The 17,122-nt window shown below is 43.1% G+C and overlaps 1 protein-coding gene across 1 annotated transcript; it reads left to right on the top strand.

The window, feature by feature from the left end:
• Positions 1-2,928: 2,928 nt before the first annotated feature.
• On the top strand, positions 2,929-14,742 carry LOC306929338 (aquaporin-7-like). The gene is made up of 6 exons (XM_079509782.1): positions 2,929-3,183; positions 4,989-5,115; positions 5,601-5,738; positions 12,090-12,208; positions 12,816-13,033; positions 13,583-14,742. The coding sequence occupies exons 1-6, from the start codon at positions 2,992-2,994 to the stop codon at positions 13,752-13,754; spliced, it is 966 nt and encodes a 321-aa protein (XP_079365908.1). The 5' UTR covers positions 2,929-2,991; the 3' UTR covers positions 13,755-14,742.
• The last annotated feature ends 2,380 nt before the right edge of the window (positions 14,743-17,122 follow it).

The following is a 17,122-nucleotide window of genomic DNA, read 5'->3' as shown; positions in this document are numbered from 1 at the left end:
TCAAAGGCTACCGGTAGGTATAGTTAAACCTGCATTGTTCTTTGAATTCTGCCTCCGGTTTGTTGGTGAGGAATAGGCTACATATTATTGACACATCATTATTTCCATTAACAGGAAAGGGATCGTATAGTTTTTACTGTTGTATATGTAAAAGAAAGAAAGAAAGAAAGAAAGAAAGAAAGAGAAAGAAAGAAAGAAAGAAAGAAAGAGAAAGAAAGAAAGAAAGAAAGAAAGACTGAAGAGGCTTAAAAAGGGAAAAGAAAAAATAAGGCTCCCCAAATGTAGCCTATATTTGAGCTGAGGAAGTTTTCAGAATGTGTGAGAGGCCAGCCAGGCAAAGGGACATCTAACCGAATTATAACAGAATAAATAAATAAATAACCAAAAACAATTCAACCTATATTAATAAACAGTTTTTTTTAAATTGTGCATTCATGTGAACATTGTGTGTGAATAATGTTCCTCTGAAAAGGTTTATTATATTGTTTCCTTAGATGGTTTTCATTTGATGCAATCATGACAGCCATCAGTCAGTGCTGCCTGCTGCTGATATCTGCACTTGTCTTACACTTATCATTATAACTAATAAGACCGCTGACTGACTCACGTTCTGTCTCATTGTTGACCTCAGATAGCCTACAGTGAGTAGGCCTACAGTTATTTTTCAAATAAAAAAGAAAAGAAACCCCCAAATTACCGTTAATTCCATAATTCGTGAATCAAACTTGTCTCTCATGCTTAAATAAGGTAAGTGCTATATAATAAAATATAGAAATATAGCCAATATTAGCCATAACAAACAACATGCATTTAACCCAGGTCCAGGGGGCTCCCTGGTGGTTAGGTGTTCAATTGCAGCCAGGCTATTGTAATGCGTAATAGGCAAAAATGTAATGGCCAATGTAATACACGTATGAACCACTAGAGGGAAGCCACGCTCTCTCATTGGTTCCAAGAGATATGGGAACTGAAGTTCTTCTTGACACTGAGATCATGATGTGTACTTCAAACTCAAAGATTATGGATTTAAAGATGGATCTCCTTGAGAGACAGTGGCATAAAACTGTGTTTCTCTCAATGTATCAATAAATAAAACAAATTATAATCAGGGATCAGTCAGTCAGTCAGTCAGTCAGTCAGCCAGTCAGTCGAACATTTGAGTTGTGGTCTACTCTAGCCAACTGTTTCCCAGATGATGGGTCGGGACCCATCTTTGGGATTTTTTATGGTTTATGAGTAAATAGTAAATACAGTAGGCTATCTCCTTTTTTCTGTTTCCTATGTAATCATTTCCATAAATAAATGAAACATCTAATCAAATCAAACTTTATTTATAAAGCACATTTAAAAACGACTGACATCGACCAAATGCAATCAAATACAATCAGTACTACAATCTGATACAATCAAACACAGTCAGACAAACAAACAAGAAGAACAGGAGGTGATCAAACCAAAAGTTAAAAATTAAGCTTGGCTGTGATTAAAGGGCAAAGAAGTCAAAATCTAATGGCGGCTCTAATGTGAAGAGGAAGGCCTAGGAGCAAAAGCACAGTTTTGATAACGGAGGCTATTTGTTTGTCGAATTTAAAGGAGCTATCAAGGTTTTGGGGTTGAGAGTGCCAAAAGTATGGGAAGTGATGGAGGTGCAATCATGACCAAAGATGATGATTTCAGGTTTGGCTGTCATTTAAATGTAAAAACGTTTGGCCATTATTATGGAAATAATATATGTCCATCCGGGTGAATGTATATCTTAGAAGTTTATTCAGAAGAACAGCAACAAGCAAACAACATCTACTAGTCTAGCAGGCTTAGCCTGTATCACTCCAACTTTCTCTCTCAGTACATCTCTCTCTCGTCGTCTCCATCCCACTCCCCTCCCCTCAGCTTCTCCGTAGGTCCTCTCTTATACCTCAGAAGCAGGTCCACAGATAAACATATAAACAACAATACAATACAGACGCCCTGACTGTCTTGGCCGTCGCCCCCCTCCTGAGGCAGGAACTACCCAGTGATACCTATTCAGGCCCAACAGGGTCTCATAACAAACAATAGGTGTGACATGGTCTTTTACATACAACTTGATCAAAGGGTTGATTGGATTAAGGCAGGCTTTCAGGCCAAGGTATCGTTGCTCACAGACACGACCAGACAGACTAACATGGAACAATATACTATATAGATTTGAGTTCATATTTCCCACAACATTCCAGAAGAAGTTTAAGAAGTAGTGGAAAATTGCAGCTTGTATAGATCAGCTATATTCACTAGTTTGTGTCCTGGACTCACGGGGGAGATCAAATTTCTCTTTTGGGTCTTGACTGAGCTGGAACCACTGGTCTACCGTCTAGCCAACAGGAACAAAACCTCTGAGGCAATGACTCAGACGCATCCTTGACCTGGTTGTCACTTGTCACCATGCCATAAACTGTAGAGTAGTGCCAAGCAAGCCATAATACCTTTCCTACAGGAAGCAGTCATGACCTTGTGGCTGTTAAACTAAGCATTAGTAGCCTATTAAAAATAGAATTCTAACACGCCACTGCATTCACAATTTCACAAACCAACATGTCCTAAAACATTTTGTGACCAAAGGCAGTATGCCTTCTGTTAGCTGTTCACCCTGTTCACCCTGTTAGCTGAGTCCGAGACATTGAACTATTGGACGCCCTGTGTGTGTGACTTTGTCACAGGGAGGAGGGGGCTGAGGCCTTAACCTTTGAACACACTTCATGGGGTACCCACTACAGATATAAAGAGAGAGAGAGAGGGTCAGAGAGGGAGACAGAGAGAGGAGAGAGATATAAAGAGAGAGAGAGAGGGTCAGAGAGGGAGACAGAGAGAGAGGAAGGAAGGAAGGAAGCTTGCAAGCAGAGGGGATCAGCAAAAAGTGATGCGTTGTGGAATAGAGCTAAGGGCCTCTACAGACGAGGACGATTTCATCCTCGTCAGTTAACGGAGGGGACTATAGTAACTTTTAACTTGTACATGAAAACAAAGCAAAAACTGAAAATCAACCCAAGTAAATTAGGGTGGAAAGAAGAGGAAAGAATGAACGAGCGGCCAGCAGCACTTCCGGGCCCTCAGAAGAAGGGCCGCAAAACTGTATTGCAGGCTTGGATCAAGAATGAGGTTTTTCGAGTGGGACTCGCCGAGACCCTGTGCACATATGTCATGATGGTAAGAGAGTTTATTTCACCTGCAGAGAGAGTGAACTAATGGAACCACATGTACCATTTATGGGTTGTGGTTTGATTTGTTCACTCTCTCTGGCTCAGGACTTTACTGTGAAGAATTTACTACGCAGGCTGGCTGTGTACAGTGTACAAGCTTGTAGAATGGCTAGAATGTAGGCTATTTTTGTTCTATTTATACTTAGCCAACCATGGTCCAGTTTACTATCTAAGTCTAGAGGGCTTTTACAAGTGGTTAATGTTGTAAGTTTGGTGACATACAGAGTTATCTACGGCTTTTCCTGAATCACACACACATGGTATAGTCTTTGAACACCATGTGCTTGCTGTTGATTAGGAATGTCAAAATCCATGACCAGCCTGGTGATAACCATGCATGGCCCTCCCCTGTCCGGGAAAACACTGGCTTAATTGTCTCAACAGCATGGCATTGCCACATGTTGAGGTCACGTGTTAGCCACCTGTCATATCAAAGCCTAAACTTAGACCGCTGCATGACACACACACGCGCACATGCGCGCACTGTTCCCATTTTACGGACTGTGTAAATGTGTAACACAACCTTTTCCACCACTGCCCACTGTGCATAGTTACACTTGGAGTCACATGCAGGCACTGGACTTCACCTCCTGCAGTTTTAAGGAGATTTAACTTTGGGGGATTAAAGCTACATACTGCAGTGTGTAGATTAGAATGGATGAGAATGAGGCCAATAACTTCATTAACATGAATACCCACAGTTACATTGAGAGGAAGAATCACACTGTTTGGAGTTGAATACTAGATTTTCTACAGTTACCAATACTAAACAATTGGCCGTCATTTTAATATCCCTGAATGAAAATTCAGACTAGTAGTAGGCATTTATACTTTTGAAGCTATCCCACATCAACGCACATCTGGATCTCCCAGTCTTTTCAGCTTTCCCCAATACACACTGATGGTGTTTGCCATAGACATATAAAGGTAGACGCCTCTTCCGGCTCTGGGGCGCGTAGCAAAATTGAATATCTATGGTGTTTGCTATAGGGGAGGGTGCCATGCTCGGTTGTGTGTACCCCGTCCCCAGGGCGATGATTGGATTGGCTGAGCAATGTACGTATTGAGGATAAAAATTAGGACAGAAACTTGAGGACGCCACAAGTGATTAGCCGGATTGGACTTGAGGATAAAAAGTGAGGACAGAAAAGTAAATTGTGAATGTGATTGGCTGGAATGTGATGACGTATGATAAGAGCGCTCTCACTCACTTCACATGGCTGTGATCTTTTAAATTCTGTCTTACTTTTCTCTCCTCCCCCCCCCGTAAACTTTTGATGTGACAGTGACACTAAGGGTCCTTTCAAGCGGGCAGCGATTTAACACGCCTAGTAATTCATTCGATTTTGTTTGAGTCGTGCAAACCACTCCAACAACTGGCTTTGTTAGTACCCGTGTGTGTTTGTGTCCGTGCACAGGTGAGCATGGTTGCTATGGTTAGTGTGTGACGTCACTGACATAGCTGATCAGACTATATAAGACCATGCACCACTCAGTTCACACGGGTGTGATTTTTTCTGTACGTGCGGAGTCGAGGGTTGACAAAGCAAGTGTATTTATGTGGGTGCGGCCCCGTGAAATTGCCGCGCGCGTGTTCGTTTCCTGCACACGTCCGCGGCTGACCAGACCTGGAATCTGTTTAGCTTTTTTTTTTTTGTTACGCCCCTGTTACGCCCCTCTTGAGCAGACCTGTCGTTGATCCAGACAACTGGCCTTCTGACACTAATGAATGATTGTGATGTCCTCTTCCAGGTGTTTGGCTTGGGTTCTGTGGCCCAGGTAGTCACAGGCCAGGGAGAGTTTGGCCAGTACATCAGCATCAACCTGGGCTTCGGTCTGGGCGTGTTCATGGGAGTTCACGTCGGAGGGAAGGTCTCAGGTAGGTTAATAGGGATGAAGTGAGCTGACCACAAAGTTAAAAACGCAATTTAGATAGCATGTTATTTAAACAGATAGGCTACCTGGTATCAGACCAGAGGCCGATTCTATACAAAATGCCATCTGAATCAGTTGTCATAATTACATTTTTTTTCAAAATTGTCCAAAACTAAATAGCAGATGTACATACTTGCAGCACGGGACGAAGTTACGCGGTGTGAGCCTGTAGATCTTGATCTTTGAATAGCCAAGGCTAAAATCTAAAATGACACAGATGCTTCCCCGGTTTTAATGGGTTAAATGTACAGATTGTTATTTTGATTGCCTATTGTTCAGAGTAGACCGACGGTAGGTTCTTTACCTGTGATCTTTACCTAAGGAATCTTACAATGACACGGCCAAATGGCGACGGCAGGTTGTAAGTATTTAAAGTTACTGAAGTGTGCGATTCCGACATAAATAACCTTCACTCTTCCGTTGTACCAGGGGCACATATGAATGCGGCAGTGTCGTTTACCATGTGCGTGTTTGGCCGTCTGGCGTGGAGGATGCTGCCGCTGTACGTTGTCACACAGTTTCTGGGCTCATTCCTGGCTGCCGGGACGGTTTACTTGGTTTACTACGGTAAGGACACACACGTCACACACAACGATGGAAACTATATTTGCGTGATTACATCAGAATAAATGATCAGAATCAATCAAATTTTCGTGTCAATTGAATATTTCCATTTATTGCCAAATGATACAAAAGAAAGACTATAAAAGAGGTAGATACCAGAACAGAGATGGATAATTATGAAACATGTGACAAGCCTTATGCCCAAACCACACTAAAGGGTCACAGCAATGCAACTCCTTGCAACTCAATGAGTGTGGTTTACCTTAAAAACGGTTTTGTCCCGACACAACGGTGTGATTTGGGCTTAATTAGTCAAAGCACACTAGCACAGGGTAGTTCTTACTTCAGTTAATGAAAACTGCAGTGTGCCCACAAAACATTGTATGCATATCAGCAGATTAAACACTATACTTAAACTAATTGGCTCCATAATTTTTTCCCTCTTCTCAAACTTTGTCATGTCAAGAACCCCCAAAATTGATCTATTTGGCCGTGGACCTAGAGCTGAAATTATTTTGTGCCAGGGACTGGGCCTATACCAGATCTTTGGTGTCAAAATGTAAAAAAAAAAAAGAAAACATACTCAAATGCATTCAATTTAAGGTTTTCAAGGTGTATGGAAAATAGCACATGACACAGAACCTAAACCACACCTCCAGCCGTCATTTCGTCAGTCTTAGTTTTACCGGCGAGATATCCAAGATATCCTCTTCTCCGAAAATCAAATTTATTTCGAATGGCACAGGTATGAGATGTTGTTATTCCTAGCTTGGACAATCTTTTAAACGCCGACTCCCTGGCACCACCAAACTGCAGCACATTGTTCACGTAGTAGGAAAACGCAGACAAGCGGTTCGCTCTCCCTCTGAGAGCGATGGCCACAGCCGCACAGGCAGTGAGCTGAGACCTGTTCCTTGTGATGGTGGAGAAGATGGAGGAGATGAACGGAGCCAGGCGCTTCAGGTCACTGTCCAGGGCGGCGAATGAAAAAGTCTTGAATTGATCCGCGGGAGACCGGCGCAGCACGAGGAGTGCCGTAAAATCTGCTTGGCTGCCGTCCTCCACTTCCCCTTGGCGAGGTGCTCAATGATTCCAGACACGTCTGTATCACACTGTAGCCTCACTCTTTTGCTGGGGTACTGGATATACACCTATGAGAAGGAAGGTGAAGCAATATGACTGGCACGATTAAAAACATTTAACTTGGCAATAAATTAAGTAATTGCGATTAACAATGTAATAGTTGAAAAAAAACCCCGCCTTATTTAGGCTTCATAATCAAAAGTTGCACGGGTCAGATATGACAAATAACTTAAATATACAGACATTACTGACATATTTAATCATTTTATACTTTCAAAGAAATGTGAAAATGGCGGAAATAACTGATGCTTACAGCTTATATCTGCTATTTTTAGAACATATTTTAAAATGTATAAACATTTTTCAACAAGGAAACGATTATGATGATTATACATTTTTTTTAAAGGTGCTATATAAATAAAGTTTATTATTTATTATTATTATTATTATTATTATTATTATTATTATTACAAGCTCACAATGCCTCGCATTTGTAAATCAGCTATTTTTTGGGCCAATGTTTTACCAGTTTTATAGTATAGTTTGTTGATTACTTTTTTTGTTGTCATCTAAGCACTCTCACATGTTGAGAACCAGAGTTACATACCTCTGTATTACTAAGTCTTTTCTTGTACTGGGGGTCTGGATACCTCTTTAATGCAAATGGGTTGATGGGGGGACCTTCAGAGAGGCTGATGATGGGGAGACCTTCATTGTGGTTGATGGGAAGACCTTCAGAAGGATTGATGGGGGGACCATCAGAAGGGTTGATGGGGGCACCTTCAGAAGGAATGCCACTGTCCATCCTCATCTCCATCTCGTTTATATCCTCCTCCTCGACAGCAGTGTCGTACTTGGCTTGGCATTGTGCTTGGCTGTTGTGCTCTGCCTGCCACTTTTTCAACGTGGTCCAACATTTCTCCACTCTCAGTAGCGCATTGTAGCACCCGGCCGCGCATATGCGTGGCGACAGACCGGGCCGGTCCACCAGTGACACCCCGACGCTGGAGAACCGTCGCCACAGTGGCTGCGTATTAGTTCCAAACAGAGCACGCATTGCCTGCAACCTTCCCTTGCTGTTTAGTAAACTCACCCCACACAGCCGGCAGGTGTACTGTACGTCAACTACAACTTGTACACTAGTGTAGCTGCCTGTATCTGTCATGCTGTCACACATGTTTGCGGTAAAATGTTTGTTTACATTCTCGAGTCTCGAACTATAGCTGCAGCAGTTTTGTTTATCAACAAGTGAGAAACAAATGCATGATGGAGCGGCGCTGGCTGATGACGTCAATTCCTTAGCAATTGTCACCAGACTTTTCCTATGGAAAAAGTAAAAAGGCTGGTGGTTTGTTTTTCTGTAAAAGTAGCTTGTTTCTGAAGAGTATAGCTGCTTATTGTCTCCACCAGGCCGAAGGCTTGGGGAGAGAGTATGTTTTGCACTCCGTCCGTCCGTGCGTCCGTCCTTCCGTCTGTGACCAGCTAATCTCCGGCACCATTAACCCGGTCGATGCCAAATTTTGCACACACACTCCCTGGATCATAGACATATATACATAGACGCCCCTTCCGGCTCTGAGGCGTGTGTCAAAATTGAAGGCACTATTTTCCCGACATTCCTTGCGAAGAATAGCGGAAGCAAAGCGGAAGCTTGTCAAGCTTCCGCGTGCGTAACATAAGTCCCGGAAAAGACGCGCTGTGATTGGCCAGTAGTCACTTGAGTGACAGCGAGAGACATGGAGGATTCACATGAGTGACGTCACTCGGGCAGCGACGCAGTCGCATTCAGCAAATGCCTTCAGCACTTCTAAATAAGAAAGTTGCGGAGAACTGTTGCTTTGTGTTCACTCTTTTAATGTTTTCTGTTAGTAATCTAATCCCCCCTGGCTCTGATGTTGTATTGTTAATAACTTTGTTGTTTGTTTGTCTTGTTTTGTAATGTATATTGTCATGACTGTTATAAAGATTTGTTAAAAAAAAAAGAAGCCTTCAGCACTGCACTTCCGCCTTCATTGGGATACACGTCGCTCCAATGAACTGCAGCGGCAAATGAGGCGTCTATGTATATATGTCTATGCCCTGGATGCCAACGATGAACCTCTGCCCCAAAATTTCCAGAACGTTATAGCGCCACCAGGAGGCCGCTTTGTGCAAAACAAGTTTTTGGACAGTACACCTACAGATTTCGTCCAAACATCACGCAAATTGGTACACAGTCTCTCTAGAGCCATTCAACGAAACGGGTCTTTCAGATTTCTCAGACTCCATCCTGATTGGCTAAGATTGGCTTCCAAAGTTCGCAGGAGTGCTCAGTTTCAAACAAAATGCTGCAAATCATGAACACATTGTGTGATTTCCATGAAATTGTGCACGCACATTCCCACTAGGCCGAGGAAGAAATGCCACATGAACATTTTCAACTCAGCCTCATGGTGGCGCTATAACTGGCCGAAAAGTGTTTGTACCTCTAACTGCACGGATCTGTGGATAACTTTGTATGCCAACTCCCTAGAGGCCAAGGAAAAACGTTTTCCTGGAATTTTTCACATCTGCTCTTTATAGCGCCACCAGGAGGACGACATATGTAAAACACATTTTCTAATATTACTCCTTCAGATTGTATCCAAATTTCACGCAAATCGGTACACATGCTCTCCATAGTCATGTGATCAAGACGGGTTTGTTTGATTTATCATAATCCACCCTCATTGGCTACGATTGGCTTCTAAACTTTTCAGGAGTAGCCCGCTTTGTACCCGTTTTGTACAAATCGCCACAACTACTCAACGCAGCGTCCGATTGTGGTGAAACTGTGCATGCGTATTCCCACTAGGCTTTGGAAGAAATGCCACTTGACAGTTTTCAAATCAGCCTCATGGTGGCGCTACAACAGGCCAAGCCACGTCACACACACACACACACACACACACACACACACACACATTTTAAGAATGTATTTATGTCCACACAAAGGGAAATGCACCCAAGGACACAAACATTATGGGTGCAGTTGTGTTACAATCACAAGACTATGACATGTCTTGGAATCATGATACAGCAAGAATGTCACTCAGCAGCGTCTCTGATAGCCATATCCGTTCACATGACGGTGCTCAGGACTAGGCTTGTTCTCATATGGTGGCATAGACAGTACAACAGGGACAGTACAACACCTCGCAAGTCCTTCTGCCTCATCCTCTGGACACTCCAAGCTGTCGAGAGTTCGAAACGCTCCCACAACTGTCTGTGGACATGTCCCAGGCTGGACCATCAGAGAGAACGGAGCCAGCAGTCTCACACCGCGGCCCGGTGACAACACGCAGTGCTCCGACAGCGGACGTATACGCCGTATGAAAGTCGCCGACTCACCGGGTCTCTCCCGGTGACGCTGCGCCCTCCACACTCCACAGCCGCTCTCATGGGCCTGGAAGTCCACACACCGCTGCCCCGATGGTGGACCGACACACCGCAGGGAAGTCACCGGGTCCCACTGCCTCTCCTCCCGGCACCTGTTCACGGGAGGGGCCGTCAGGCAGCGTGGTCGCCGGTAGTAGACTACGTCGCTGAGTACATCTTGACGTGATATCCTGACACACAGCCACCTGCAAAAGTTCCAAAAGCTGCACCCACTACATTAACGATCGTAGTTAGAACGGGTGCGGTTGTTAGATGTTAAAGAACAAGCAAAGTTGGCGTCCACCGGCGTTCCACCATGCCGCCATTGCTGCGCGTGCGCGCGCACACACACACACACACACACACACACACACACACACACACACACACACACGTTTATATTGCTCCTAAACATTTTGCCAAACATCACACTCACACTCCTATCCTCCTGGTGGAGACCTGTGCCCAGAAGCTGGGCACTTTTTCTAGTTTGGGCTTGCTTCATAATGTTCCCAATGTTCCTTCATAAATGTCAAGAACCTCCAATAGCCTATGTATTTAAATTTGGGCACGGAACCCCCATCTGAAAATATTTTGTGCCAGATATTAAGAACAGAATTCTAGAGCTCATACAAGATTTGTGTTGTTTTGTTACAATGTTTCAAAAACTAAAAACAATCTTTTTAGTTTTTAGTTTAATTTAGTTTATATTAAAAGTATAACTAATCATTACATTTAACATTACATCCAACATTTCTTTTTTGGTTGATCGAAAAGGCATAGACCGAAGCTCAAAGATGCCATTTAAAAAAACGTATTGCAAATCTACAAGCGCTGTGAGCTTGTAGATTCGCTATTTTGAAAACATTCACATATTATCAAATGGCCGATGTTCATAGCCAGCTAAATACTTCCAATAGAAAATATTAATATTTTCAATAGATCTCCAGCTGTGCTCCTTCAGGGGTCACCACTAGTGAATCATCTGCCTCCATCTCCCCCTGTTCTCTCACACCAACTAACTTCATGTCCTCCTTCACACTTCTTTCTCTAGTCTAGGCCTCCTGCCTGGCAGTTCCAAACTCAGAATCCTTCTACCGATATAGGCTATACTCTCTATCCCTCCTCTGTCCTTTGTCCAAAACCAAATAGATAAATAGGCCTATTTAAAATGTTGAATAGCATATAAAATCCCAAACGAATGCTACTAGTAATTGTTAGAGTTGTGTGTAATGTTTATTAGATTCACTGGTTGAACATTTATTCTTGGAGGGGAGGGCATCGAGGCCCCAAAATGGAGGATCGAGGCCCCAAAACCAGTGTACAAGACCAGCGGTACTCAAAGTGGGGTCCAGGGACCCCCAGGGGACCAGGGGTCCTTGAGGGAATTCCAGCATCACAATCATTTTAACCATTTCATTAATTTATATGCTGGCTATTAAAAAATAGCAGACCTTCACTATTTAGTTTCACGGGCAGCGTGGCACGAAGTGACGCAAGCTGACGTGGCACTCTTATCATCATGACGTAAAATAGACACTGACGTAAAATTGTCCATTCATTGTCAATGGGAATTTAATGTTTGTGTAGGACAAAGTTTGTGAACTTACACTGACTAAAAGCTGGATATAGGAGGGGCTAGCACCCCTCAAAAATCTCAAAACATATTTGGAAAAATGTGAATAATTTAGCTTAAAAAACAAACAACCCCACAAATCTTCTCTTCTGGGCGTTGCTGGCCAAAAACCTTCTCAGATGGGGGTCTGCGGCCAAATCAATTTGGGCGTCCTTGACACGAAAATGTTTGAGAACCACTACTGTAACAAAATAATAAACGCTGAGAATGACCTTCTCTCACTTACTATGTGATTACAGATGCCATACATGAGTTCAGCGGAGGGAACCTGACAGTGACCGGTTCCAAAGCCACGGCTGGGATCTTTGCCACCTACCCTGCACCATACCTCACTGTACAGGGTGGTTTAATCGACCAGGTGAGCATGCCTATGCTTACAACTAGCCCAAGCTGGACCCCCTAGCTGAGAGAGAGAGAGAGATGAAGCAGGGACACATTGCTAAAGTTCTATTCTTTGGCCTCCTGTAGTAACTCTGACTCTGAGGATCCCCTAGGGATCCCGGACCCCCTGTTGAAAACCCCTGCATGGCTTACTTTCAAAATTGCGGAAATAGCCGATCTACAAGCTCACAACTCATCGCATCGCAAGGCATTGTGAGCTTGTAGATCATGCTATTTCTGCTATTAATCTGAAAATGTATGAATACTTTTCAACATCCAAGCAATTATGACGATTATGCAAAAAGAAAAGAAAAAAATAAGCAATTACCTCACATAATTAGGTGATCATAATAACAGTGGCAGACAGCACAAAATGCGTGTGTGTGTGATGTATGATGGTGTGATTATCTCTGTGTTTGACGCATGTGTCTGTGTGTGTGTGTGTGTCTGTGTGTGTGTATGTGTGTGTGTGTGTGATAGATGATGGTGTGATTATGTCTGTGTTGATGCGTGTGTGTGTGTGTGATGGATGACGGTGTGATTATCTCTGTGTTGACGTGTGTGTGTGTGTGTGCCACTGCCAGGTGTTTGGCACGGCCATGCTGCTGGGGTGTCTGATGGCTCTAACGGACCAGAGGAACCAGCCCGCGGCGGCGGGCAGCGAGCCCCTGGCCAAGGGCCTCCTGGTGCTGGTCATTGGCATCTCGCATGGCAGCAACAGCGGCTACGCCATCAACCCCACCAGAGACCTGGCGCCCAGAGTCTTCACCGCCATGGCGGGCTGGGGAACGGACGTCTTCAGGTAATATATATCTCTCTAGCGGGACAGTGCACTTATATACTTGCGTGTCATGGACCCCAGGGTCCCCAAACTGATGTGTTTGGCTGCGGACCCCCATCTGAAAAGGAATGTGCTTGCTTTTTATAAAAGCAATGTTTTACCACTTTTTGCCGTTTTTAACCCTAACCCTCAAATCTGACTTAAATTGAGTGCCTGTTTCATGCACTCAAAATAGCTGATCTACAAGCTCAGAAAGCACTGTGATGCAGATCTGCCATTTCAGGTGTGCATTGCACAAATCAAGCCTAAATACAGTATATCATGTTTACTGTGTAACCATTAAAAAAATAATTCTTGGCCTAAAAATGGTCCTCACAATCTATTTCTGAAATTCTACTATACTTTGTGTGTGTAGTGACCCGGGTAGTGTAGTAATACTGTACAAGCACACGCACGCACGTCACACGCACACTTAAATACAATACAAAAATAAAATAAAAAGTTTGAGCAACGTTTGCTTTTGTGAGATACTCAATCTATTTTCTCTTTTCTCTCCACACTCACACACAGGGCTGGAAACGCATGGTGGTGGGTGCCTGTAGTAGCCCCCCTTGTGGGAGGGGTCATGGGGGCAGGGGCCTACAAGTTCTACGTGGAGTTGCTCTATCCCTCGCTTTGTGACCAAGGGCAGGATGAGGAGGAGGAGGAGCTTACGGACAAGTCGCAGCCTCTGGAAAAGTAGAAGAGCATCTGTATTGATGTGTGTGTATGAGGCCCTAGCAGTGAGATGTGTGTGTGTGTGTGTGTGTGTGTGTGTGTGTGTGTGTGTGTGTGTGTGTGTGTGTGTGTGTGTGTGTGTGTGTGTGTGTGTGTGTGTGTGTGTGTGTGTGTGTGTGTGTGCGTACCTAAAGTATGTGTTGTTTGCATTTTAGCCGATAACATTCCATGATGGGAGAAAATGAACATTGATTTAGTTTTTCATGGAGCAAGAATTCAGGAAAGTCAAGCCAGTTTAATTATCTGAAAGAGAATGAAACCCCATAAGAACCAAAATAAAATCCTCTAGGGAGGCTAAATAAGTGCAGGGGCTTTTCGATCTGAACACCTAACAACTTCCTGACATCAGCGATAAGATCCGCAATAAGGCTGTACTGACTACAAATACACAGCAAAATCAATTTTCCCCTTTTTTGTTTTTGATTTTTACCCGTTTGTCCTCCCAAATTTAGTCATAGACAATTAATTCCTCCCCACACACATTTCTTTTTTTTTTTAATGCTTTTTTTGCGGCTTTCGCCCTTATGTTATATTTTTTATAGAGGGACAGACAGTAGGCTGACGGGAAATGGGGGAGAGAGATGGGGGAGTGACATGCAGTAAAGGCCGTCGGGATCGGGAGTCGAGCCCGCGGCACACTGCCAGGCTCGGGCTGCCGGCCAAGGTGCCTGGACCGCTGAGCCACGGCCCAGGCCCCCACACACATTTCGACGTTAGGCCTAAATGGGTTAAGAGTTTACACACTAAGCGCTTTAGAAAAGCTCTATATAAATCTGAGCTATTATTATTATTACAGTGACATATCATTTTGGATGGGACTAAATGAATGATCTGTGTGTGTGTGTGTGTGTGTGTGTGTGTGTGTGTGTGTGTGTGTGTGTGTGTGTGTGTGTGTGTGTGTGTGTGTGTGTGTGTGTGTGTGTGTGTGTGTGTGTGTGTGTGTGTGTGTGCGTGACTGCGTTTGTCTCATTCAAGGACATTACTTTCTTCACATACACAAACATTTCCTAGCATGGCCATATATGTAAATATAAAATAAGAAAAATGCACACAAAGTTAGATGCCTGAAGAAGGTCTTTGACCGAAACGTTGCCTATAAATAAAGTTCGTATTGCAAGTGCAGACGGTGTTTGGGTCTTTGTGCACATTCTTCTGAGTACATTGAGCCCTGCCTACGCACCCATCTCAGAGCATTTAGGTGTGCATAAGACTTTGTTGCCTGTAAATATAAAACAAAACATCTGTTTTATACACACACACACACACACATGTGGATTGTACAATATCATGGTTGTTTTTTGTAACTATGTGGGTAAATATGTGGCTTTTACCTTTCCTGTTTCCTTTCCCGACCACAAACTGGTCTACTGAACAGTACCTTAAGCTTAAGCTGCCATGAGTCACACACACACACACACACACACACACACACACACACACACACACACACACACACACACACACACACTCACACACTCACACGCACACACAACCATTCTGTTCAGTGTCTTTTTCAAGGACACTTCAAACACTAACTCTGGGGGAACCTTGGATCGAAGTCGAACAGACCACTATACCTCCTGAGCTATACTGTCGCTCAACAAAAATGTTTGTCTATTAAAAAGGTATTTTCTGATGATAGTGCTATAGGTGTATCCCGGTCTCTATCTATGTCTATTTAATAAACACATAGTATATTTACTTCATGTAGATTGCAATCGAATCTGATCAGGAGATAGTATGCATTTATCAGCTTCAATTATTGTATAGTGTTCCGACTTTCAAATGTGTCTCTTCATAACCGCATTTATTTGTGTCATCGCTTCCAATTTGACCCAGTGGGTTCACCACTGAACACTGACCCATATGGTCATTATTTAAGGATTGGTTGACACACCAGAAAATAGGAGAGCTGCAGAGTTTCCTGCAATTTGTGTGGGACTTTGCAGTGATCAACCTGGCCCTTAGTGGTTCTAAAAAGTGGGGACCAGGGAACCCACATATAGGAGTCGACTCGTTGTGGGAGTCCCATGGGGCAGGGCTCCCCCCCACCTCAGGCCCCTGGGGTACTGGGGGATCCTGCCATAAAATATTGTATAGGGGCTCGGGTCCTTGACATGAAACAGTTTGAGAACCACTGCATTACATCATGCTTGGCAACACAAGGGAAGGGACACATGTTCACAGTTTTCCAGATGTTCTTCCATTCTGGCAGACCCAGACAGACAGAGCATCATAAGCCACTAACTGACAAGTTGCACTGTGTACTGTGTAGCCTTAGGGTGAAATCAATGCGATAGGGGGCGGCGGAGAGCGTTGTGTTTTGAATAAAAGATATTAAATAACGTTATAACTTAATTCTGAAGCCACAATACAATGTAATTATTGGATAGGTCGACGATTTCCTCATAATGCATGCATGTTCACGTTTTCAAATCATTGTTAGGCCTAGCCTTTGTTCTTTGAATTCTGCCTCCGGTTTGTTGGTGAGGAATAGGCTACATATTATTGACACATCATTATTTCCATTAACAGGAAAGGGATCGTATAGTTTTTACTGTTGTATATGTAAAAGAAAGAAAGAAAGAAAGAAAGAAAGAAAGAAAGAAAGAAAAAGAAAGAAAGAAAGAAAGAAAGAAAGAGAAAGAAAGAAAGAAAGAAAGAAAGAAAGAAAGAGAAAGAAAGAAAGAAAGAGAAAGAAAGAAAGAAAGAAAGAAAGAAAGAAAGAAAGAAAGAAAGACTGAAGAGGCTTAAAAAGGGAAAAGAAAAAATAAGGCTCCCCAAATGTAGCCTATATTTGAGCTGAGGAAGTTTTCAGAATGTGTGAGAGGCCAGCCAGGCAAAGGGACATCTAACCGAATTATAACAGAATAAATAAATAAATTTAAAACCAAAAACAATTCAACCTATATTAATAAACAGTTTTTTTTAAATTGTGCATTCATGTGAACATTGTGTGTGAATGATGTTCCTCTGAAAAGGTTTATTATATTGTTTCCTTAGATGGTTTTCATTTGATGCAATCATGACAGCCATCAGTCAGTGCTGCCTGCTGCTGATATCTGCACTTGTCTTACACTTATCATTATAACTAATAAGACCGCTGACTGACTCACGTTCTGTCTCATTGTTGACCTCAGATAGCCTACAGTGAGTAGGCCTACAGTTATTTTTCAAATAAAAAAGAAAAGAAACCCCCAAATTACTGTTAATTCCATAATTCGTGAATCAAACTTGTCTCTCATGCTTAAATAAGGTAAGTGCTATATAATAAAATATAGAAATATAGCCAATATTAGCCATAACAAACAACATGCATTTAACCCAGGTCCA

The sequence above is a fragment of the Electrona antarctica genome, assembly GCF_951216825.1.
Source record: "Electrona antarctica genome assembly, chromosome: 9".
In the NCBI taxonomy this organism is placed as follows: Eukaryota; Metazoa; Chordata; class Actinopteri; order Myctophiformes; family Myctophidae; genus Electrona; species Electrona antarctica.
This window is presented reverse-complemented; position numbering and strand designations above follow the sequence as displayed.

Bases quoted from the DNA above. Each gene is read 5' to 3' on its own strand.
- LOC306929338 (XM_079509782.1), top strand. From the start codon at position 2,992: ATGAAAACAAAGCAAAAACTGAAAATCAACCCAAGTAAATTAGGGTGG. The intron at 3,184-4,988 runs GTAAGAGAGTTT...GTCCTCTTCCAG, and splicing joins TGTGCACATATGTCATGATG to GTGTTTGGCTTGGGTTCTGT. The intron at 13,034-13,582 runs GTAATATATATC...ACTCACACACAG, and splicing joins TGGGGAACGGACGTCTTCAG to GGCTGGAAACGCATGGTGGT.